Source organism: Salmo trutta, chromosome 23 (assembly GCF_901001165.1).
Source record: "Salmo trutta chromosome 23, fSalTru1.1, whole genome shotgun sequence".
Lineage (NCBI taxonomy): Eukaryota > Metazoa > Chordata > Actinopteri > Salmoniformes > Salmonidae > Salmo > Salmo trutta.
The window spans coordinates 44,046,119-44,072,226 of record NC_042979.1 but is presented as its reverse complement, the minus strand read 5'-3'; the positions used below and the strand labels follow the sequence as shown (position 1 = coordinate 44,072,226).

The 26,108-nt window shown below is 43.4% G+C and overlaps 2 protein-coding genes across 4 annotated transcripts in view; both read left to right on the top strand.

The window, feature by feature from the left end:
• The window catches only part of slc27a6 (solute carrier family 27 member 6), a 38,470-nt gene extending 33,561 nt beyond the window's left edge, over nucleotides 1-4,909 (top strand). For both annotated transcript variants that reach the window (XM_029710477.1, XM_029710478.1), the window contains 2 exons: nucleotides 182-312; nucleotides 3,603-4,909. In XM_029710477.1, the coding sequence (XP_029566337.1) occupies nucleotides 182-312; nucleotides 3,603-3,779 (308 nt within the window). In that variant the 3' untranslated portion in view covers nucleotides 3,780-4,909. The remainder of the gene's footprint in view (nucleotides 1-181; nucleotides 313-3,602) is intronic.
• Nucleotides 4,910-11,036: 6,127 nt separating this feature from the next.
• Nucleotides 11,037-25,259, top strand: isoc1 (isochorismatase domain containing 1). Of its 2 annotated transcripts, XM_029710476.1 has the most exons (6): nucleotides 11,037-11,365; nucleotides 16,873-16,992; nucleotides 17,331-17,534; nucleotides 20,132-20,248; nucleotides 23,892-24,068; nucleotides 25,127-25,259. In XM_029710476.1, exons 1-5 carry the CDS (start codon nucleotides 11,102-11,104, stop codon nucleotides 24,036-24,038), a joined length of 852 nt encoding a protein of 283 aa, XP_029566336.1. In that variant the 5' UTR covers nucleotides 11,037-11,101; the 3' UTR covers nucleotides 24,039-24,068; nucleotides 25,127-25,259. The 2 variants fall into 2 exon arrangements, with proteins under 2 accessions (XP_029566336.1, XP_029566334.1); XM_029710474.1 differs by having other exon boundaries at nucleotides 23,892-25,255.
• Nucleotides 25,260-26,108: the final 849 nt, after the last annotated feature.

The following is a 26,108-nucleotide window of genomic DNA, read 5'->3' as shown; positions in this document are numbered from 1 at the left end:
CCTGGTCAAAAGTAGTGCACTATAGAAGGAGTAGCGTGCGATATGGGTCTCACTGTGCTCCCTGCCTAGAACTGAAGTGAAAGGCCTTTTGTCACGTCCATCTTGAATGAGCCACCAGTAATAAAAGGGGGTGAAATTGGAGTAACGCAAAGTGACTAATGGGGCACCATTGTATTCACAGGAAATGAGGGAAGAGCCGGAATGGCCGCCATCATCGTGAGGCCTGAATGTGAGTTTAGCGGGAAGAAGCTATTTGACCACGTCCTCAATGATCTACCAGCCTATGCTCGTCCTCTCTTCATAAGGCTTCAGGTAAGGAATGTTTGACACACTGACTTCCTTGACATGATCTGATAAAGTAGAGGCAATTTTCTAATGTTCACTTTTTCCAGGGTTTTGATTTGTGGACTCTGTTTTTATAACGTTTGCTCAAGCTTCTCTTACCAAGGGTTGGACAGTAATTAGATAGGAATGAATAGGTCATCGTTTACTTACCTGTAAGGGATGTCAATGATTGATTGTAACAGCGCTAAGAAATACTTTGTTATAGTGGTGGCCTCTTCTGGTCACATGTGTACACTACAGCACTGACAGGTCAATGTCATTGTAGAGAACGTTCCATTTTTTAATTTTTTTTATTTGATTTATTATGGATCCCCATTAGCTGCTGCCAAAGCAGCTAAATCTAATTTTACTGCTTCTGTCAGTTACTTGATGTGGAATAGAGTTCCATGTAGTCATGGCTCTATGTAGTACTGTGTACCTCCCATAGTCTGTTCTGGACTTGGGGACTGTGAAGAGACCTCTTGTGGCATGTCTTGTGGGGTATGTATGGGTGTCCGAGCTGTGTGCCAGTAGTTTAGACAGACCTCTTGTGGCATGTCTTGTGGGGTATGGATGGGTGTCCGAGCTGTGTGCCAGTAGTTTAGACAGACCTCTTGTGGCATGTCTTGTGGGGTATGGATGGGTGTCCGAGCTGTGTGCCAGTAGTTTAGACAGACCTCTTGTGGCATGTCTTGTGGGGTATGGATGGGTGTCCGAGCTGTGTGCCAGTAGTTTAGACAGACAGCTCGGTGCATTCAACATGTCAATACCTCTCATAAATAAAAGTAGTGATGAAGTCAATCTCTCCTCCACTTTGAGCCAGGAGAGATTGACATGCATATTATTAATATTAGCTCTCTGTGTACATCCAAGGGCCAGCCGTGCTGCCCTGTTCTGAGCCAATAGTCCTTTTTTGTGGCACCTGACCACACGACTGAACAGTAGTCAAGGTGCGACAAAACTAGGGCCTGTAGGACCTGCCTTGTTGATAGAGTTGATAAGGCAGAGCATCGCTTTATTATAAACAGACTTCTCCCCATCTTAGCTACTACTGCATCAATATGTTTTGACAATGACAGTTTACAATCTAGTGTTACTCCAAGCAGTTTAGTCATCTCAACTTGCTCAATTTCCACATTATTTATTACAAGATTTAGTTGAGGTTTAGGGTTTAGTGAGTGTTTTGTTCCAAATACAATGCTTTTAGTTTTAGAAATATTTACGGCTAACTTATTCCTTGCCACCCACTCTGAAAGTAACTGCAGCTCTTTGTTGAGTGTTGCAGTCATTTCAGTCGCTGTAGTAGCTGACGTGCATAGTGTTGAGTCATCCGCATACATATAAACTCTGGTTTTACTCAGTCAGTGGCATATCGTTAGTAAAAATTGAAAAAAGGGGCCCAAACAGCTACCCTGGAGAATTCCTGATTCTAACTGGGTTATATTTGAGAGGCTTCCATAAAGAACACCCTCTGTGTTCTGTTAGACAAGTAACTCTTTATCCACATTATAGCAGGGGGTGTAAAGCCATAACACACATGTTTCTCCAGCAGTAGACTATGATCGATAATGTCAAAAGCTGCACTAAAGTCTAACAAGACAGCCCCCACAATAATTGTATCATCAATTTCTCTCAGCCAATCAGCAGTCATTTGTGTCAGTGCTGTGCTTGTTGAGTATCCTTCCCTATAAGCATGCAGAAATTCTGTTGTCAATTTGTTTACTGTAAAATAGCATTGTATCTGGTCAAACACAATTTTTTTCCAGAAGTTTACTAAGGGTTGGTAACAGACTGATTGGTCGGCTATTTGAGCCGGTAAAGGAGGCTTTACTATTCTTGGGTAGCGGAATGACTTTAGCTTCCCTCCAGGCCTGAGGGCACATGCTCTCTAGTAGGCTTAGATGTGGCAATATCATCTGCTATTATCCTCAGTAATTTTCCATCTAGATTGTCAGACCCTGGTGGCTTGTCTTTGTTGATAGACAACAATAATTTGTTTACCTCTTCCACACCGACTTTACGAAATTCAAAAGTACAATTCTTGTCTTTCATAATTTGGTCCGATATACTTGGATGTGTAGTGTCAGCGTTTGTTGCTGTCATCCCTAAGTTTGCTTATCTTGCCAATGGAAAAAGTCATTAAAGTAGTTTGCAATTTCAGTGGGCTTTGTGATGAATGAGCCATCTGATTCAATGAATGAAGGAGCCGAGTTCGCTTTGTTCCCCAAAATGTAATTTAAGGTGCCGCAAAGTTTTTTTTCTATCGTTCTGTATGTAATTTATCTTTGTTTCATAGTGTAGTTTATTTTTTATTTAGTCATATGATTTCTTCATTAGCAGTACGTTTGCAAATAAGTTGGGCTGCCAGACTTAATTGCCATACCTTTTGCCTCATCCCTCTCAACTAAATCATTTTTCAATTCAGTTGTTAGTCATTTTCTTAATGGTTGCGTGCTTATTAGTAACTGGAATAAGCAGTTTCATAAATGCGTCAAGTGCGACGTCTGGTTGCTCGTCATTACACACCACAGACCAGCAAATATTTTTTTTACATCATCAACATATGAATCATTACAAAAGTTATTGTATGACCTCTTATACGCTATATTAGGCACTGCCTTTGGAACTTTGGTTTTCCTAGATATGGCTATTATATTGTGATCACTACATCCTATGGTTTCAGATACTGCTTTAAAGCAAATATCTGCAGCGTTAGTAAAAATGTGATCAATACATATTGATGATTTAATTCCTGTGCTGTTTGTAAAAACCCTGGTAGGTTGACTGACAACCTGATCCAGGTTGCAGGCACTGGTTACAGTTTGAAGTTTGTTTCCTGAGTGGGCAGCTTGATGATAGCCTGTCAATATTTAAATCGCCCAGAAAATATACTTCCATGCAGATCTTACCAGGGTTGGGGTCAATACCATTTCAATTCAGGAAGTAAAATGAAATTCTGATTACATTTATATTGTTTTGTAATTGAAAGCAAGGTTTTGACGGGTTGTATAGTTAAGCTTTTATGTAAATATTATTCAGCGGTTTGGTTTGTGTAATAAATGATTATCAACAGATGAATATGTCAGAGTTTGAATATTGCTTGCCAAGTTGTCAAATAATTATTTTAGCCTAAAGTGTAATTGTACAATTTAGATTGTGAAAGTTATCTTCTGTTTGGGTCATTGAAAAATAATCATAAAACCATTCACACAGAGAATACAGATCAGTATATGGAATAATGAAAGAGTACCATCACATCTTATACTTCTATGTTGTAGGAATCAATGGAAATGACGGGAACCTTCAAGCAGCAGAAATTCAATCTAGTGGAGAGCGGATTCAACCCTTCAACAAGCTGCAACCCGCTCTATTTCCTGGATTACTCAGAGAAAAGCTACGTTCCCCTCACGAACACGCTGTACGGCAGTATTGTGGCTGGCGAGCGGAAGCTATAGTGGTAAACCGTAGCTAAAACCACCAATAGATTTGGTTCACTGAGACGGTGGCAGCATAGTTGTGCTGTTTCCAAGAGGGACCGAGAGACTGTCAATTGGGTCCATTCTTAATTGTGTATAATGTATGAAATTGTCTCGTATGAGTGGCCGGGATCAACAGAGTGGGTTAGTAATGAATGGTGGGGGGGGGGGCAGTCTTATATTGTTGACCTTGATGGAACATTGAGACATCAAATACCCTCGGGTGGGGGGGGTTAAATTGTGCCTCATCAGATTTTAAAAATATATATAATAATAAAAATTAAAAAACTTGCTGAGTTATTGTGGGGTGCCTGTTTCCCTCTCTGGTTTCTAGATCTATTGTCAAGACAGTTCAGCTGAGAAGGCTAAATTGACTTGAGACCAGTGAACCTCGACAATCAGCACTTCCACTGTCCGTCTGTGCCAATTTAATTTGCGGATGGGGTGTCACTAGTTCCTCCTTGAAATAAAGACAAATGGCAGACTAAATAGAGGCGTCGTGTGTTTGAGGCGCTGATGACCACATTCTGGTCACCCAAAATTCTTCGTTCTGACCTACTACACTAACCAACGTAGATATGAACTTTTAATATCAGAAACGGTCCATATGCTTTGTTACAAATAGTAGTAATTCTGATTTAAAAATGTTGTATACATATAGTTAAGGCTCATAATTTAAACCAAAGTAGGTGTGCTTCCCAAACGTATGTTTGTTAGGTGTCCTCCAGTAACGGTGTTGAGATATAGTACAGTCCACTGGCACAGCACTAGTTAATTAAGGGCATTATGTCATGTCTTCAACAGTTTGCCAGTTAGTCATTACCATCTTGTGTTACTCTGAAATGTAACCAGACCCAGGTCCAAGTAGTCTTTATTTCCTTACTTGTACTTTTGGATTTGTTCCAGTGGTTCCATTGTAAGACCAGCTCAAGAAAACAAATACTATTTGAACCCAGGTCTGGATGTGATGCAAACTGATTATATTTACTGTCAAATGATAGCTGAGAAGCTTGTCAGGGATCCTTTAAGGGTCCAATTCAGTCAAACCACTGTTAATGCCTTATCAACATGCCTTATCCCCTCAATAAAATAACGTGGTTCTGGTACTGTAAAATACTAGCCTGAGGGCCATTCTGTTGGTGCTATCATGCCAACTCCTTGTCAGCCATTGTCATGCCAACTCCTTGTCAGCCATTGTCATGCCAATGCTTGTCATATTTGACTTGCAATGGAGTTGGCAAGAGCACAAACGGATCTGGACCAGGCTACAGAAGGAGACAACGAGTCTGGGACCAGGCTACAGAAGGAGACAACGAGTCTGGGACCAGGCTACAGAAGGAGACAACGAGTCTGGGACCAGGCTACAGAAGGAGACAACGGGTCTGGGACCAGGCTATAGGAGGAGACAACGGGTCTGGGACCAGGCTATAGGAGGAGACAACGGGTCTGAGACCAGGCTATAGAAGGAGACAACGAGTCTGGGACCAGGCTATAGAAGGAGACAACGGGTCTGGGACCAGGCTATAGAAGGAGACAACGGGTCTGGGACCAGGCTATAGAAGGAGACCACGGGTCTGGGACCAGGCTATAGAAGGAAACAACAGATCTGGGACCAGGCTATAGGAGGAGACAACGGGTCTGAGACCAGGCTATAGAAGGAAACAACGGGTCTGGGACCAGGCTATAGGAGGAGACAACGGGTCTGGGACCAGGCTATAGGAGGAGACAACGGGTCTGGGACCAGGCTATAGAAGGAAACAACAGATCTGGGACCAGGCTATAGAAGGAGACAACGGGTCTGGGACCAGGCTATAGAAGGAAACAACAGATCTGGGACCAGGCTATAGAAGGAGACAACGGGTCTGGGACCAGGCTATAGGAGGAGACAACAGATCTGGGACCAGGCTATAGGAGGAGACAACGGGTCTGGGACCAGGCTAGTAAAATAACAAGCAGGCCACCTCTTATAAGTAGATGCTCCTAGCTTTGTAATTAGGCATCTGGGTAGTTAGCCTCATTTATGCAGTGTCTCTATTTACTAAGGCAGGTTTGAGGCTAAGGCAGGTTTGACTGAATTCAGCCCTTTGTTTAAGAGTTTTCTATGTTTAAATATTGTTAATTTGTACAGCTATTTGAACTATGTTTTGTTGAAGAAGACTGTAGTTTACAATGTCAGAAATGTTGAATTCATTGAGGATGTCAAGTCCTTATGATTAACCTAGCTAGGATTATAATATAATTTAAGCACGATGAATGATTGCAATGAAGTTAATTTGCGCAGTGTGTGAAAATCACAGCTTTTTAGCTTCACTGATTCCTCTTGTTTTACTTTCCTGTTTGGACAGCAAAACACGTTTATTTCACTTTGATTATTTAAAATGTTGAATATTTGGTCAAATGGTGTTTAACAGCATTTGTTATCATTTTAATTTGATAGTATTTAATTTGGGTGAGTGTGTGTCCTGTGTGTGTGTGTGTGTGTGTGCCAGATGCATCAAGACTTTCAAATGCAAATTTCAGAGTTATATGGACCACCATTTTCAACTTTTCCTTCAGACACTTATAGTGATACTTGTGCCATCAGATTCAATTTCCTTATACAAATTCAATATGATTCAATTTCCTTATACAAATTCAATATGACTCAATTTCCTTATACAAATTCAATATGATTCAATTCAGATTCAATTTCTGGTGGCAATAATATCACTCCATATTATAGTAATTTGTCATCTTTGCTTTTACCCGAAACCCATCTTTCCAAAATGGAAAATATGCCTGTACATTTTCCATTAACAGCTAGTGTCTGAGGCATACAACAGTAAATAGCCAGTGATCTGACAGTCTGTTAATGTCTGTGTGTAAAAGCTATTCATTAACACTACTTAACGCTGACAGTTATGTTGAATGCATTACGATGTGGTTTATAATGCATTGTAAAACATGTTATAAGCATGTATGACCTCCCCCCTGATAAGGTCTTACCTCATAATGATCATCTCAAATTTCAGTCAATTGAAAACATGATACATAGAGAGACGTATTACAGGCTTTTAAAACAAGACTGATGCATTCTTACAAGTAATAAAGCGTTATAGCTGCTTTTAAGTGGTACTAGCTGTTGTGTTGATTCTCTCAGGGTACTTTTACTGTGTGCACTGGGAGGACCTTGCAAGCTGCTGTCTTGGGTTTTTAACCCATTGAGGTCCAACAGTGGCGCATGTGGATATACTGTATTTGTGTTTTCCATTGTCATCATTGAAGCCTTCATTAACAGTTTTAGAACACATATTTAGCCTAGCTGATTACAGGAATAGTCTGTGCCATTGTGAATATGACATGGAAGAATTATTAAAAGTTTAAAAATGACGAATGTGTGGTTTTACCTGTTCTGTGTGATTTATTAGTAACGCTTTTTAATAAAAACAAAAATAGAACTTTGGTTAGCACATCATTTATTTAGAAATGGATGACATCATTTGAGGACTCACTAACTATTTAATCTTGTTTTGTTAGTCTTCATTGAATCAGACAGTTCACTAAATTTAGCCTGGTCAGATGTGCTCTTGCCAATTACATTGCTGTCATTGTTTTGGCATGACAGCACAAACAGACTGGCACTCAGACTATAGAAAATGACCAAGTGGTCTGAAGTATGACAATCTGTACCGAAGCGTCTTGATATGGGCTAGCCTATTCACTGATTGGTTGAATATTAGAGGTGGCAGACAGACAGCAGATAAAAATGCAGACAATACACTTTCATCAACCCAGATTAGAAAACGGAACGGTCATAGAAGACAGATTAGAGAACGGAACGGTCATAGAAGACAGATCTGCACTTCTTAATTTGATGTTTTTTAGAACACTGCATAAGGTGTAAATGTTTACCCTACTGACCAGTGTTTCCCAACTCCAGTCCTCCAGTAACCCCTACAGTACACATTATGTAGGGCAGTGTTTCCCAACTCCAGTCCTCCAGTAACCCCTACAGTACACATTATGTAGGGCAGTGTTTCCCAACTCCAGTCCTCCAGTAACCCCTACAGTACACATTATGTAGGGCAGTGTTTCCCAACTCCAGTCCTCCAGTAACCCCTACAGTACACATTATGTAGGGCAGTGTTTCCCAACTCCAGTCCTCCAGTAACCCCTACAGTACACATTATGTAGGGCAGTGTTTCCCAACTCCAGTCCTCCAGTAACCCCAACAGTACACATTATGTAGGGCAGTGTTTCCCAACTCCAGTCCTCCAGTAACCCCAACAGTACACATTATGTAGGGCAGTGTTTCCCCAACTCCAGTCCTCCAGTAACCCCTACAGTACACATTATGTAGGGCAGTGTTTCCCAACTCCAGTCCTCCAGTAACCCCTACAGTACACATTATGTAGGGCAGTGTTTCCCAACTCCAGTCCTCCAGTAACCCCTACAGTACACATTATGTAGGGCAGTGTTTCCCAACTCCAGTCCTCCAGTAACCCCTACAGTACACATTATGTAGGGCAGTGTTTCCCAACTCCAGTCCTCCAGTAACCCCAACAGTACACATTATGTAGGGCAGTGTTTCCCAACTCCAGTCCTCCAGTAACCCCTACAGTACACATTATGTAGGGCAGTGTTTCCCAACTCCAGTCCTCCAGTAACCCCTACAGTACACATTATGTAGGGCAGTGTTTCCCAACTCCAGTCCTCCAGTAACCCCGACAGTACACATTATGTAGGGCAGTGTTTCCCAACTCCAGTCCTCCAGTAACCCCTACAGTACACATTATGTAGGGCAGTGTTTCCCAACTCCAGTCCTCCAGTAACCCCTACAGTACACATTATGTAGGGCAGTGTTTCCTAACTCCAGTCCTCCAGTAACCCCTACAGTACACATTATGTAGGGCAGTGTTTCCCAACTCCAGTCCTCCAGTAACCCCTACAGTACACATTATGTAGGGCAGTGTTTCCCAACTCCAGTCCTCCAGTAACCCCTACAGTACACATTATGTAGGGCAGTGTTTCCCAACTCCAGTCCTCCAGTAACCCCTACAGTACACATTATGTAGGGCAGTGTTTCCCAACTCCAGTCCTCCAGTAACCCCAACAGTACACATTATGTAGGGCAGTGTTTCCCCAACTCCAGTCCTCCAGTAACCCCTACAGTACACATTATGTAGGGCAGTGTTTCCCAACTCCAGTCCTCCAGTAACCCCTACAGTACACATTATGTAGGGCAGTGTTTCCCAACTCCAGTCCTCCAGTAACCCCAACAGTACACATTATGTAGGGCAGTGTTTCCCCAACTCCAGTCCTCCAGTAACCCCTACAGTACACATTATGTAGGGCAGTGTTTCCCAACTCCAGTCCTCCAGTAACCCCTACAGTACACATTATGTAGGGCAGTGTTTCCCAACTCCAGTCCTCCAGTAACCCCTACAGTACACATTATGTAGGGCAGTGTTTCCCAACTCCAGTCCTCCAGTAACCCCTACAGTACACATTATGTAGGGCAGTGTTTCCCAACTCCAGTCCTCCAGTAACCCCTACAGTACACATTATGTAGGGCAGTGTTTCCTAACTCCAGTCCTCCAGTAACCCCTACAGTACACATTATGTAGGGCAGTGTTTCCCAACTCCAGTCCTCCAGTAACCCCAACAGTACACATTATGTAGGGCAGTGTTTCCCAACTCCAGTCCTCCAGTAACCCCAACAGTACACATTATGTAGGGCAGTGTTTCCCCAACTCCAGTCCTCCAGTAACCCCTACAGTACACATTATGTAGGGCAGTGTTTCCCAACTCCAGTCCTCCAGTAACCCCTACAGTACACATTATGTAGGGCAGTGTTTCCCAACTCCAGTCCTCCAGTAACCCCTACAGTACACATTATGTAGGGCAGTGTTTCCCAACTCCAGTCCTCCAGTAACCCCTACAGTACACATTATGTAGGGCAGTGTTTCCCAACTCCAGTCCTCCAGTAACCCCTACAGTACACATTATGTAGGGCAGTGTTTCCCAACTCCAGTCCTCCAGTAACCCCAACAGTACACATTATGTAGGGCAGTGTTTCCCAACTCCAGTCCTCCAGTAACCCCTACAGTACACATTATGTAGGGCAGTGTTTCCCAACTCCAGTCCTCCAGTAACCCCTACAGTACACATTATGTAGGGCAGTGTTTCTCAACTCCAGTCCTCCAGTAACCCCAACAGTACACATTATGTAGGGCAGTGTTTCCCAACTCCAGTCCTCCAGTAACCCCTACAGTACACATTATGTAGGGCAGTGTTTCCCAACTCCAGTCCTCCAGTAACCCCTACAGTACACATTATGTAGGGCAGTGTTTCCCAACTCCAGTCCTCCAGTAACCCCTACAGTACACATTATGTAGGGCAGTGTTTCCCAACTCCAGTCCTCCAGTAACCCCAACAGTACACATTATGTAGGGCAGTGTTTCCCAACTCCAGTCCTCCAGTAACCCCTACAGTACACATTATGTAGGGCAGTGTTTCCCAACTCCAGTCCTCCAGTAACCCCTACAGTACACATTATGTAGGGCAGTGTTTCCCAACTCCAGTCCTCCAGTAACCCCAACAGTACACATTATGTAGGGCAGTGTTTCCCCAACTCCAGTCCTCCAGTAACCCCTACAGTACACATTATGTAGGGCAGTGTTTCCCAACTCCAGTCCTCCAGTAACCCCTACAGTACACATTATGTAGGGCAGTGTTTCCCAACTCCAGTCCTCCAGTAACCCCTACAGTACACATTATGTAGGGCAGTGTTTCCCAACTCCAGTCCTCCAGTAACCCCTACAGTACACATTATGTAGGGCAGTGTTTCCCAACTCCAGTCCTCCAGTAACCCCAACAGTACACATTTTTGTTGTAACCTTGGACAAACACACCTGATTTAACTTGTCAACTAATCATCAAGCCGTCAATGAGTTGGATTAAAAATAAAAGTACAATTATCCTCTTGGGAAGTACTTAGATATTACTGTGAGCCTACAATAATGTCACATGCAAATTCAGATAAAATTCAACTCTAATTTTGAGGAAGGAAAACAAAATAAAATTAAAGGAAACATTCGATAAGTCAATAGTATAAGGTTGAGATATTTGAGCCATATTCAGCGCAGAGTACAACATAATAACACAACGTCGCAGATAGAAATGGAATGTATAGACACTAGGCTACTCTTCCGGTCTACAATAAAGACCTATCTGTTCTACCGATCGCTTTTGTAGATTCTGCACAGTTGCGGCTCTGAACGCTTCTGCACGCATTCAGGCGACACACAGCTCCTGGAATCATGGCGGACGGTCACAGCAACAACAATCATGTCCCTGTTTTGCTTTCATTTTCGGCGTTCTCGCGGCCGTCCTCTGTGCCTGTCGGTTCTGGATATGAAGTGCTTATTCAAAAGTTTTTGTCACTCTACGGACGCCAAATTGACCTCCATCGTAAATTCATGATTCAATTGTATTCGGACGAGTGGGCACAGTACATTGATTTGCCGAAAGGATTCATCATATCTGAGAAATGCAAGCTACGATTTGTACCTTTGGAAACGGATGTAAGATTCTACCGTTTCGGTTTTTCATTGCAAATGTTGTATATAATGATGCACATTATCGCCCATTAAGTCAAAACCTACTAACTTACAGTACTTTGACAAATGGAATTGGTTTCATAGAGACTGAGTTGAAAACGGTTCACTGCGATACTTTGTAGCTTGGCCTACTTGTCAGTAATACGGTCGCTGTCACAAATGCCTCATTTCTTGTAGCCTACATGTTTGTTCCAAAATGGTAAAGAGAAATACTAGCTATCATCCAACATTCATTACAGTATTTCATTTAGGCTGCCATATTTCATATTTATTAGATGTATATTGAATTAGTTGACATAATTAGAAAGTCTTTACTGTACTGTACTGTACAGTAGGTGTTAGTGAAGAGAGGTGCATGGACATTATAAACTTGGCGTAATTATTAATTTAACGTCATTCTTCTACTGTAAAAATCGAAGCCTTGGAGTCTACTAATATAGCTTTATACATAAGTTACTGTATAAGGGAAATTAATCATTTCATTTGGCTACAGTAGGCTATTTTACCAATACACCTTATTTAGTGTGAACTGGCCAAAACAAACGTAGACTTGTATCATTATCACTATGTATCTTGTATTTGTGTATCACTAATACTGTAGTAGCCTGAGCTAAGTAATCATACAAAATGCATAATATTTACTTTTGAGTAGTAGGTAGGGCTTCAAACACCAACAATATTGCCTAAAAATGATGTGCAGAAGTTGCCATTGTAAACCATCAAAGCTGTAATTGTAGTGTGACTGACAAAAATGGGATGTGGGTCGTTCTGAATTGCGGTGGCATTTGGGCATGGCATTCTGGGGGAAAAAAACGTATGGTTCTTGTATATCTTTAATAATGGATGATTTTCAAGGCGCTAAACGCCAAAGTTCATGAAACTGAGGTAGTGGTATTTTAATATTCGCCTTTGTTTTCATTGGTCTATACAATATATTACATACTTTTCACTTCCTAGCATTACAAACAATTGAAAGATATCTCTAAATCCCCAAAACGTGTCACTACAACGCTACACATCACTACAGGGACAAGCCAATTTGCTTACCCTAAGTCCTTTATACAATGCATACGTTTTATAGCATAATGTTTGATCGTACACACTGCATGAACAATTATTAGGCAAATTGTATTCCTCAGGATTCATTTTTATTGTTGAACAAACACAATGCTGTCCGTCAATCCAAAATGTTATTGAAACTCAAACCTGAATGTTTAACAAAGGAAAAGTGAGTTTTGTCTTTCTCAGAGGAATATATGTGTGCACAATTTATTAGGCAACTTTTAGTGTGCACAATTATTAGGGACCTAAATTACAAAAATAATTTCTCCCAACTCACTTGTTTATTCACAATTTTTAGAGTAAGTGTAACAAATAAGTAACACAAAATGACAATTAAATACAATTTTTGGCATATCAAAAATATTCAGTGACCAATATAGCCACCCTTATTTTCAATAACTGCCATGAGCCTTCCATCCATGGAGTCTGTCAGTTTCTTGATCTGTTCACGATCAACTTTCGCTGAAGCAGCAACCACAGCCTCCCAAATGCTGTTCAAAGCAATAGGATTTAAGTCAGTTGAGGAAGGGGGCCTGGTCATTATTCGGGCATCTATGAGGCCCTTGCTGGCTAGCCAAGCAGTGGAGTACTTGGATGTAGGTGGTGGAGCATTGTCCTGCATAAAGATCATGGCCTTCTTGAATGCTGAGGACTTCTTCCTGTACCACTGATTGAAGAAAGAATGTTCCAGAAACTGGCAGTAGGTTTGGGAGTTGAGTTTCAGTCCATCTTCAACCCGAAAAGGTCCAACTACCACGTCCTTAATGATAGCAGCCCATACCAGTACTCCTCCTTCACCTTGCTGGCGCCTGCCTCGAAGTGGTGCCCTGTGTCCATTACTGATCTAGCCACGGGCCCATCCATCTGGTCCATCAAGAGTCACTCTCCATAAAACCTTAGGGCAAACAAATACCTGAAGATAGATTTTTCAATCTTGACGCTTCAACTTGTGAATCTTATTCAGTGGTGGTCTTGTTTCAGCCTTCTTGACCTTGGCCATGTCTCTGAGCACTTGACACCTTCTCGACAATCCAGGTAGGTTGCAGTTCTGGAATATGGTGGCGCTGGAGGATAATGGGTTCCTGGTAGCTTGACGTTTAATTATTTTGCAGTTAATTTGCGCCTTTTCTTCTCCATTAGTTTTTTTGCACCCCAGTTGACTATTCGCAACAAACCGTTTGATTGTCCGGTTGTCACACCTCAATAGTTTAGCTATTTCAAGTGTTGCATCTGTCTGAAAGGCATTTTAATAATAATTATGCACACCTTGATATAAGGTGTTATTGACTTTCGCCACACCCTCCCTCATTACACAAATACATATCACCTGAAAATGATTAAACCCAATAAGCATTCAAGTTTATATGGGTTGGAGTTGGAAAATGTGCATAGAAATAATGATAATATCAGAATACTCACTTGCCTAATAATTGTGCACGCAGTGTATAAACAGCCCACTGGGCACAGACTTCAATTCAACGTCTATTCCACATTGGGTCAACGTAATTTCATTGAAATTAAGTAGAAACAACGTTGATTTAACCAGTGTGTGCCCATTGGGAGTTCAGTATGAACAAAAACATGTTTGATGTGTAACTATTTGTCATTTAAAAAAAAAAGAATCTTTGTTTGCAAAGGCAAGGGACGGAAATGCTACCAACATTCAGGAACAACCCTTGTGTAATACTTGGGAGGCTTTCCACTGATTCCAATGGCAGCTGTCAACAGAACCCCCGAAGGAACCACTGGCACCACTAGAGATGACAATGCCATTGAACCTTTAGTAACATAGAAATAGAATGACAAAAGTGGGCATACCCATTCCAAAGCAACGCTCTACCCATTCCAAAGCAACGCTCTACCCATTCCAAAGCAACGCTCTACCCATTCCAAAGCAACGCTCTACCCATTCCAAAGCAACGCTCTACCCATTCCAAAGCAACGCTCTACCCATTCCAAAGCAACGCTCTACCCATTCCAAAGCAACGCTCTACCCATTCCAAAGCAACGCTCTACCCATTCCAAAGCAACGCTCTACCCATTCCAAAGCAACGCTCTACCCATTCCAAAGCAACGCTCTACCCATTCCAAGCAACGCTCTACCCATTCCAAGCAACGCTCTACCCATTCCAAAGCAACGCTCTACCCATTCCAAAGCAACGCTCTACCCATTCCAAAGCAACGCTCTACCCATTCCAAAGCAACGCTCTACCCATTCAAAAGCAACGCTCTACCCATTCCAAAGCAACGCTCTACCCATTCCAAAGCAACGCTCTACCCATTCCAAAGCAACGCTCTACCCATTCCAAAGCAACGCTCTACCCATTCCAAAGCAACGCTCTACCCATTCCAAGGCAACGCTCTACCCATTCCAAAGCAACGCTCTACCCATTCCAAAGCAACGCTCTATGACGGCCATATTTGGTGTACGGATTTTGTGTAATTTATGCTAATCATGTCAGAATTCATAATTCAGTCTTTCGCAGTGGCACTTTTCAACAACCAATGTGCCACTCGGGATTCCGAGTGGCGCAGTGGTCTAAGACACTGCATCTTAGGGCAAGAGGCATCACTGCAGTATCTGGTTCAAATCCAGGCTGCATCACATCCAGCCGTGATTGGGAGTCCCATAGGGCGGCGCACAATTTGCCCGCCGTCGTCCGGATTTGGCCGGGGTAGGCCGTCACTGTAAATAAGAATTTGTTCTTAACTGACTTGCCTAGTTAAATAAAGGTTTAAATATATATATTTTTATTTTAAATAATAAAAATAGATTGACTGTTCAACTAATACCAATTCTATGTTCAGTGAAACTACCATAACCACTGGGTTTTTTACATTGGTGGAAAAAGTAGCCCATTGTCATACTTGAGTAAAAGTAAAGATAAGTTGATAGAAAATGACTCAAGTAAAATTGAGTCGCCCAGTAAAATGATACTTGAGTAAAAGTCTAAAAGTATTTGGTTTTAAATATACTTAAGTATCAAAAGTAAAAGTATAAACCATTTCAAATTCCTTTTATTAGGCAAACCAGATGCCACAAATTAAAATTTATTTATTTATGGATAGCCAGGGACACACCAACACTTAGACTATCAGGTTTCAGTTAAGACCCAAAAGCAGACACGTTGAATAAACAATGGTTTAATAGTCCAACGGGCAGGCAAGAGACAGGTCAAGCCAGGCAGGGGTCAATAATCCAGAGATGGGGCAAGGGTATCGGTCGGCGGTCAGGTAGGCGGGCTTAGTGTCAGGGCAGGCAAGAGGTCAAAACCGGGAGGACTAGGAAAAACAGGAACTCGGAAAACATGTAGGTAAGCTTGACAAGACGAACTGGCAACAGACAAACGGAGAACACAGGTATAAATACACAGGATAATGGGGAAGATGGGCAACACCTGGAGAGGGGTGGAGACAAGCACAAAGACAGATGAAACAGATCAGGGTGTGACACAGACATCATTTAGAAACTGAAGCATATGTGTATAGTGAGGCTGCAGATCAGAGGCAGTAGGAATGACCAGGGATGTTGTCTTGATAATTGTGTGAATTGGACCATTTTCCTGTCCTGCTAAGCATTCAAAATCTAACGAGTACTTTTGGCTGTCAGGGAAAATGTATGGAGTAAAAAGTACATTATTTTCTTTAGGAATGTAGTTGAATAAAAGTTGTTAGAAATATAAATAATGGAGTACAAATACCCCAAAACATACTTAAGTAGTACTTTGAAGTACTTTACACCAATGTTTTTTTTGTTATATCAATTGAACCCCTATTGTAACCATCACATTTTATTGGTCACATACAGTACACGTGACTAGCACATGTTATTGCGGGTTTAGCGAAATGCTTGTGCTTCTACCTCCGACAGTGCAGTAATATCTAACAAATTGCACAACATATACCCAAATACACACAAATCTAAGTAGGAATGAAAATAAACTATATACATATGGACGAGCAATGTCAGAGCGGAACGGACTAAGATACAGTAGAATAGTTTAGTTATTGTACACAGACAGAACTTGGTGCCGACGGATATGGCAGCATTGCGACTAGATCTTAGGAACCATTGGCTAGTCTTACTGTCCAATGTTTGTTAAAAGATGGTCAAAAGATGGTCATAAATACATTACGATACACTATTTTTAATTATGAATGTAACTTAGAAATGCCTCGTGTTCTCAGTTCAACTGTCGTACCCCATCAGAACCCAAAATATAAGCTTGTTTTACTCCCAATATTTGTAAACAAACACTGTATAAGCGTCAATACATGGTTAAAATGATACTTTTGATATCATGGATGCTTTGTTATTGTTCAAATTAAGGACTCTGACTAAAAAAAGCATGATCAATGGTGAATCTCCATTAAAAGCGTTTTTTTTCATCCATTTGTTTTATATGCAGGTGACAATATTGGGGAACCTGATCCCTGCCACCACGGTTTTCTTCTGCTGTGACATGCAGGAAAGATTCCGCCCAGCCATCAAGTACTTTGGTGACATCATCAGTGTGGGACAGAGACTGGTAAATTGAGCCCCTTTTCATACACCCTTTTTAATTTAAACAATATTTATGTACAGTGCCAGTCAAAAGTTTGGACTCACCTACTCATTCCAGGGTTTTTCTTTATTTTTACTATTTTCTACATTGTAGAATAATAGTGAAGACATCAAAACTATGAAATAACACAGTATGGAATCATGTAGTAACCAAAAAAGTGTTAAACAAATCAAAATATATCACAATAATAATTCCTGCAGGATTATTTTTCTTCTGTTGAAAACTGGCTCAAATGAAGATCCTACATCTGTATATGACATTTATATATTCCCCTCTCTCCCTCCATCCCCTCTACTGTGTAGCTTCAGGGGGCTCGTATCCTGGGGATTCCCGTCATCGTGTCGGAGCAGTACCCCAAAGGCCTGGGTAGCACGGTGCAGGAGATGGACCTTACTGCAGCCAGGCTGGTGTTCCCCAAGACCAAGTTCTCCATGGTGCTGCCTGAGGCCGAGGCAGCCCTGGCCGAACTGCCGGGGGTCCGCAGCGTGGTGCTGTTCGGGGTGGAGGTAAAGTTCAGAGAGAGGGAGACTGTCCTTGAATTGCAAATCGACTCCCAGACTGAACGCCGTTTGTACTTGTGGAGATATGAGAGGGTGTGATAGGTGTAGGGAAAGATGGAGCTCCCACCATATTGCTTACACCAACGGTTCCCAACCTTTTTTTGAACCGTGGCACACCTCAAAGGGATAAAACATTCGGCTGCACACCTAACATTTCCCTATTCAATTATTTAGTGGTAATGACCTCCATCTGATCAACACTTAAAAAAAAAAAAAAAACAGATGAAATAGTGTTTATTTGAAATATTTTGATAGTTTTCATATACTGAACAAAAAATATAAGTGCAACATGTAAAGTGTTGGTCCCATGTTTCAAGAGCTGAAATAAAAGATCCCAAAAATTGTTTCATACGCACAAAAAGCTTATTTCTCTCATATGTTGGGCACTAATTTGTTTACATCCCTGTTAGTGAGCATTTCTCCTTTGCCAAAATAATCCATCCACCTGACAGGTGTGGCATATCAAGAAGCTGATTAAACAGCATGATCATTACACAGGTGCACCTTGTTCTGAGGACAACAAAAGGCCACTCTAAAATGTGAAGTTTTGTTACACAACACAATGCCACAGATGTCTCAAGTTTTGTGGAAGAGTGTAATTGGCATGCTAACTGCAGGAATGTCCACCAGAGCTGATGCCAGAGAATTTAATGTTAATTTCTCTACCATAAGCTGCCTCCAACGTTATTTTAGAGAATTTGGCAGTAAGTCCAACCGGCCTCACAACCACAGACCACGTGTAAGCACGCCAGCCCAGGGGAAAAACTAATTCTGATTACCTGGGCTTGGCTCCCCAGTGGGTGGGCCTGGCTCCCGAGTGTGTGGACCTATGCCCACCCGTGGCTGTGCCCCTACCCAGTCATGTGAAGTCCATAGATTAGGGCCAAATGTATTTATTTCAATTGACTGATTTCCTTATATGAACTGTAACTTAGTGAAATCGTTGAAATTTTTGCGTGTTGTTTTTGTTCAGTATAGTTCCTTACTCATGATTAATTTGTGTTTAACCATTTAAGAGTGTCCCGTGAATCCATGGCAGCAAGAAAAAAATGTAGGTCTAGTAAAGTAGGTTTTTAGTTTTGAACGGTTTGTGGTGCTAGAGATGAGCGGTTTTCTACATTCTAAAGATACAAACCATAGACACAAAGCAATGCTCCATTTGTTTCTGTAGAAGAGGCTGTGCCACAGCTAAGCCTAATCAGACTTGCCTGTGTTAATGTTTTTAACAGGCAAAGTAAAATGATACAAATGACTTTTGCTCATAATGCACACCCCTTCAAATGATACAAATGACTTTGTTTGTAATGCACACCCCTTTAAATGATACAAATGACTTTGCTCGTAATGCACACCCCTTTAAATGATACAAATGACTTTGCTCGTAATGCACACCCCTTTAAATGATACAAATGACTTTGCTTGTAATGCACACCCCTTTAAATGATACAAATGACTTTGCTTATAATGCACACCCCTTTAAATGATACAAATGACTTTGCTCGTAATGCACACCCCTTTAAATGATACAAATGACTTTGCTCGTAATGCACACCCCTTTAAATGATACAAATGTAACAACAGCCTGAGCACACTGGACTTGAAACAACCACAGAGATGTAACCATGTGACGTTTAATGTTTTATCTAACCGCAACTAGGCTCCCAAAACAGATTCCCGGTGCATTCCACAGGTCACGTTTATAAGTGAATGTTCTAAAAAATAATAATAATATCAAGATTAGGAAAAGTTTTGCGGTACTCCTGAGAGTTCCTCAAGGAACACCAGTGTTAAAAACCACTGGTTTACACAGTGGTTTTGGGAGCCTAGTAATCAAATGGCTACCTGGACTATTTGCATTGTGTGCCCCCCCCCCCAACCCCTCTTTTACGCTGCTGCTACTCTCTGTTTATCATATTTGCATAGTCACTTTAACTATACATTCATGTACGTACTACCTCAATTGGGCCGACCAACCAGTGCTCCCGCACATTGGCTAACCGGGCTATCTGCACTGTGTCCCACCACCCACCACCCCCCAACCCCTCTTTTACGCTACTGCTGCTCTCTGTTCATCATATATGCATAGTCACTTTAACCATATCTACATGTACATACTCCCTCAATCAGCCTGACTAACCGGTGTTTTTTTATTTTTTACTGTTGTTTTTATTTCTTTACTTAACTATTGTTCACCTAATACCTTTTTTTGCACTATTGGTTAGAGCCTGTAAGTAAGCATTTCACTGTAAGGTGTTGTATTCGGCGCACGTGACAAATAAACTTTGATTGGATTGATATCCAATCTGCCAAAATGTACTCATATTGTATAGGGGGAGACTGTCTTACACGTTGCCACCATCTAGGGGTGTAGTTTAGTGGTACAGTTGATTGGACAACAGAGGGTGAAATCCCAGTACTGTACAATTAGAATGTATGCACTTAATAACCAAAGATATGTCCTTATTAGTAGCCATTTTGTCATCAGGACTTTGAACATAGCTCTTCCTAGAAGTAACCCAGACCTCCTGTGTTGTCTGTCTCAGACCCATGTGTGCATCCAGCAGACAGCCCTGGACCTGCTAGCAAGGGGTTTCGAGGTGCACATCGTGGCAGACTCCACCTCATCCCGTAGTATGATGGACAGAATGTTTGCACTGGAGGTAAGTATCATATTACCATGTATTTATTTAAATGTATATTTTCATATTTATTTTTATTTAACCTTTTTATTTAACTAGGCAAGTCCGTTAAGAACAAATTCTTATTTTAAAACGACGGCCTAACCCAGGCCAAACCTTCCCCTAACCAGGACGACGCTGTGGGCCGGCCTATGGGACTCCCGATTACGGCCGGTTGTGATACAGCCCAGGATCGAACCAGGGTCTGTTGTGACACCTCTAGCACTGAGATGCAGTGCCTTAGACCTCTGCGCCACTCGGGAGCCTTATATACATATTTGCATAATATCATGAAAGTGTAACATGTAAACATCACAGGGGTCTCCCAACATGGTAGCTCGCAGGCGACCGGTAGCTCGCAGGCGACCGGTAGCGTAGCTCGCAGGCGACCGGTCGGGTAGCTCGCAGGCGACCGGTCGGGTAGCTCGCAGGCGACCGGTCGGGTAGCTCGCAGGCGACCGGTCGGGTAGCTCGCAGGCGACCGGTCGGGTAGCTCGCAGGCGACCGGTCGGGTAGCTCGCAGGCGACCGGTCTGGTAGCTCGCAGGCGACCGGTCGGGTACCTCGCAGGCTGTCAATGAGAATGAATCAGTGATATTACGTGATTTCATTTGTGAACACAGAATGCTGCAAAGTAAAAAGCAACAGGTATTGGTATCGCAATCAGACGGCTCTGCTAGGTTAGCTAAGGGATATTGAATGAATAAGCTATTTGACTCTATTTTCATCAAATATATATGCTGCTGAAAACATTTCTACAAGTTATTTTCAACGTTTTCATGGTGAAAGATGGTGCTTCTAACAACGATCCATTTCAACAATTCCATTTCAGTTCAGGAAGTACACTGACTTAAAAAAAAATTCTATGCGTTTCAGTTCGGAAAATGTGGAATTGGAACTGGAATTTGGTTTACTTTCTGAATTGAAATGGAATTGACCTCAACCCTGCTACCAACAACAATACATGAAGAGTGTGAGTAGCTTGGACATTTACTTTGTACAGTATGAAGCCATTCTTCTAAAAGAAAAGGTTGGAGAGCACCACCACGCAGCAGCAGCACCACCACGCAGCAGCAGCACCACCACGCAGCAGCAGCACCACCACGCAGCAGCAGCACCACCACGCAGCAGCAGCACCACCACGCTGCAGCACCACCATGCAGCAGCAGCACCACCACGCAGCAGCAGCACCACCATGCAGCAGCAGCACCACCATGCAGCAGCAGCACCACCACGCAGCAGCAGCACCACCACGCAGCAGCAGCACCCCCACGCTGCAGCAGCACCCCCACGCTGCAGCACCACCATGCAGCAGCAGCACCACCACGCTGCAGCAGCACCACCACGCTGCAGCAGCACCCCCACGCTGCAGCAGCACCCCCACGCTGCAGCAGCACCCCCACGCTGCAGCACCACCACGCAGCAGCACCACCACGCAGCAGCAGCACCACCACGCAGCAGCAGCACCACCACGCAGCAGCAGCACCACCACGCAGCAGCAGCACCCCCACGCAGCAGCAGCACCACCACGCAGCAGCAGCACCCCCACGCAGCAGCAGCACCCCCACGCAGCAGCAGCACCACCACGCAGCAGCAGCACCCCCACGCAGCAGCAGCACCCCCACGCAGCAGCAGCACCCCCACGCAGCAGCAGCACCACCACGCAGCAGCAGCACCACCACGCAGCAGCAGCACCCCCACGCTGCAGCACCACCATGCAGCAGCACCCCCACGCTGCAGCACCCCCACGCTGCAGCACCACCATGCAGCAGCACCACCACGCTGCAGCAGCACCACCACGCTGCAGCAGCACCCCCACGCTGCAGCAGCACCCCCACGCTGCAGCAGCACCCCCACGCTGCAGCACCACCACGCAGCAGCACCACCACGCAGCAGCACCACCACGCTGCAGCAGCACCACCACGCTGCAGCAGCACCACCACGCTGCAGCAGCACCCCCACGCTGCAGCACCACCACGCAGCAGCACCACCACGCAGCAGCACCACCACGCAGCAGCACCACCATGCAGCAGCACCACCACGCTGCAGCAGCACCACACACCACCACGCTGCAGCAGCACCACACAGCAGCAGCAGCACCACACAGCAGCAGCAGCACCACACAGCAGCACCATGCAGCAGCAGCAGCACCATGCAGCAGCAGCAGCACCATGCAGCAGCACCATATGAATATATATCAATATTCCATGTTCTACCTACCGCCATTGTGCCTTTGAGCAAGGCACTTCAAACTGATCTGGGGGCGTTGTACTGTAACTGACTTTGGCTCTGACCCCAACCTCTCTCTCTCTCTCTGGCTCTGACCCCAACCTCTCTCTCTCTCTCTCTCTCTCTGGCTCTGACCACAACCTCTCTCTCTCTCTCTCTCTCTCTGGCTCTGACCCCAACCTCTCTCTGGCACTGACCCCAGCCTTTCTCTGGCTCTGACCCCAACCTCTCTCTGGCTCTGACCCCAACCTCTCTCTGGCTCTGACCCCAACCTCTCTCTCTCTCTGGGTCTGACCCCAATCTCTCTCTGGCTCTCTCTCTGGCTCTGACCCCAACCTCTCTCTTTCTGTATGTACTGTATGTCTACCAGGGAGAATGGGATATGCAAAATACTCATTTCCATTGTTCATGTACTAAACGGACAATAAAGTCATCCTAAAAAGAACCTATTGCATAATTTACAGCAGCAGGGTATTTATTAACACGCGTCTAGTCAGACTCAGCTCTTACTATGTGCTAGTGGGTACTTGCCTTCTCTCTCTGCGTCTCTCTCTCCTCTCTTCTCTCTCTCTTCTCTCTCTGCGTCTCTCTCTCCTCTCTCTTCTCTCTCTCTCTTCTCTCTCTGCGTCTCTCTCTCTCCTCTCTCTCTCTCTCTTCTCTCTTCTGCGTCTCTCTCTCCTCTCTCTTCTCTCTCTCTCTTCTCTCTCTGCGTCTCTCTCTCCTCTCTCTTCTCTCTCTCTCTTCTCTCTCTGCGTCTCTCTCTCCTCTCTCTTCTCTCTCTCTTCTCTCTCTGCGTCTCTCTCCTCTCTCTCTCTTCTCTCTCTCTTCTCTCTCTGCGTCTCTCTCCTCTCTCTTCTCTCTCTCTTTCTCTCTCTGCGTCTCTCTCTCCTCTCTCTTCTCTCTCTCTCCTTCTCTCTTCGTTCTGTCCTCTATCCTCTCCTCTTTCTCTCTCTCTCTCTCCTCTGCGTTCTCTCTCTCCTCTCTCTTCTCTCTCTCTTTCTCTCTCTGCGTCTCTCTCTCCTCTCTCTTCTCTCTCTCTTCTCTCTCTCTTCTCTCTCTGCGTCTCTCTCTCTCCTCTCTCTCTCTTCTCTCTCTGCGTCTCTCTCTCCTCTCTCTTCTCTTTCTCTGCATCTTTCTCTGCGTATCTCTCCTGTCTCTCTGCGTCTCTCTCTCTCTGCATCTCTCTCTGCGTCTCTAGGTCTCTCTTTATGTAGTGTTGTGGTGTCTCGTCGTGATGTGTGTTTTGTCCTATTTTTTTAAATCCTAGCCCCCGTCCCCGCAGGAGGCCTTTTGCCTTTTGGTAGGCCGTCATTGTAAATAAGAATTTGTTTTTAACTGACTTGCTTACTTAAATAAAGGTTACATAATTATTTTTTATCTCTTTCTATCTCTCTCAGCGAATGGCTCGCACCGGGATCATTGTCACCACCAGTGAGTCTATCCTCCTCCAGCTGGTAGGCGACAAGGAGCACCCAAAATTCAAGGAGATCCAGAATATCATCAAGGCCAGTGCCCCCGAGTCTGGCTTGCTTTCCAAGGTCTAGACTAGGCCACACATGGTCAAAAAGGAAAAGGTAGAATGTGTCCTTATCCACTGATCTCAGGTATAGATATGGATTTATATTCTCGTAGTGGTTAAGGATAGAAGTTAGGTGTCGAGTAACCTGATCCTAGATCTGTGGTTAATTTGGTATGTAATGGTTAAGGTTAGGATTGAGTGTAGGGATATCTGTGGTTAGGGACAACTTCTACCATCAAGTAGTGACAGAGAACCAACAGGAATCAAGAGGTTTAAAGGAGCAATCTGCAGTTGCTTAATCTATTTTTGGACTTATAATTGAATTATATTTACCCATTGATTCTTGAGGAATATAACTTGGAAATGCCTTATGAGCTTAGTTCAGCTGTCACAGTCCATGAGAACCTAAAATATAACCTTATTTTACTCCAATGTTTGTAAACAAAGTAAATGTCAACAGACACTATATAGCCTCATATATATTGCATCCATAGCTCTGTCTATGAATTTGAGTGGTTACATTTCACCAGCCCCATCCCTTATAGTTTGTCCTGCTGATTTGACGCTTTAAGGTGAATTGGGAGATGGACCAGTTTTCTTTCAGTCCTGGTCTGGGAAGGGGGTGGACCGGTTTTTCTTCAGTCCTGGTCTGGGAAGGGGGTGGACCAGTTTTCTTTCAGTCCTGGTCTGGGAAGGGGGTGGACCGGTTTTTCTTCAGTCCTGGTCTGGGAAGCCCATTGCGTATGCAGCATTTCACTCCAGCTGGATTAAATATTGTGAAAATCTAACCTTGTTGTAGGGAAGGACTTGGCTTGAACTGGAAGTGTGCATTGAGGGGATGTCATAGGACCAGTACATTTCCACTGACCAGTTTCACGTGGGTTTGATAAACATACACACTGGGTCTCGGACTAGGTTTGGTAAACCGTGGCTGGGTTTATTTGGTACCAATGATATTTATGCACTGAGCTTTCTAGCCTGCCTGAGCACATGGGTGATTAAGTGCTTGCTTCATGTGACTAGTATATTGTATGTGAGTCAGGGTATGATGTAGAAAAATGAATAAATATATATTTCCTAATGTATATTTCCTGTTTCCCTTTTTGTCAACAGCTCACAGTATGACAGTCATTTGGAATTGTACTTCCTCGTCTATTGTTATGTGTTCAGTGGCATGCTGTATTCTCTTACCTGCCTGTAATGAAAAGGGGGAAATAAATATAATAAATTGTTGAGACATTTCTTTGATCTAGTTCTTACCCTTTATTTGGTCCTAAACCATGAAAATAAAACATTTCACAAAAGGCTTATTACACTAGCAAGCCTCATCGTAAATTATAAAAATCCCTCAACACCGAAAGTGTCTGCAAGCGTGTGAGACTATGCTTGTGTCTATAGTACCTATCTCACTATCTGGTGTCTACACTACCTATCTGGTGTCTACAGTACCTATCTGGTGTCTACACTACCTATCTGGTGTCTACACTACCTATCTGGTGTCTACACTACCTATCTGGTGTCTACACTACCTATCTGGTGTCTACACTACCTATATGACTATCTGGTGTCTACACTATCTATCTGGTGTCTATAGTACCTATCTCACTATCTGGTGTTTACACTACCTATATGACTATCTGGTGTCTACACTACCTATCTGGTGTCTACACTACCTATCTGGTGTCTACACTACCTATCTGGTGTCTACACTACCTATCTGGTGTCTACACTACCTATCTGGTGCCTACACTACCTATCTGGTGTCTACACTACCTATCTGGTGTCTACACTACCTATCTGGTGTCTACAGTACCTATCTGGTGTCTACAGTACCTATCTGGTGTCTACACTACCATCTGGTGTCTACAGTACCTATCTGGTGTCTACACTACCTATCTGGTGTCTACACTACCTATCTGGTGTCTACACTACCTATCTGGTGTCTACACTACCTATATGACTATCTGGTGTCTACACTACCTATATGACTATCTGGTGTCTACACTACCTATATGACTATCTGGTGTCTACACTACCTATCTGGTGTCTACACTACCTATCTGGTGTTTACACTACCAATTTGGTGTCTACAGTA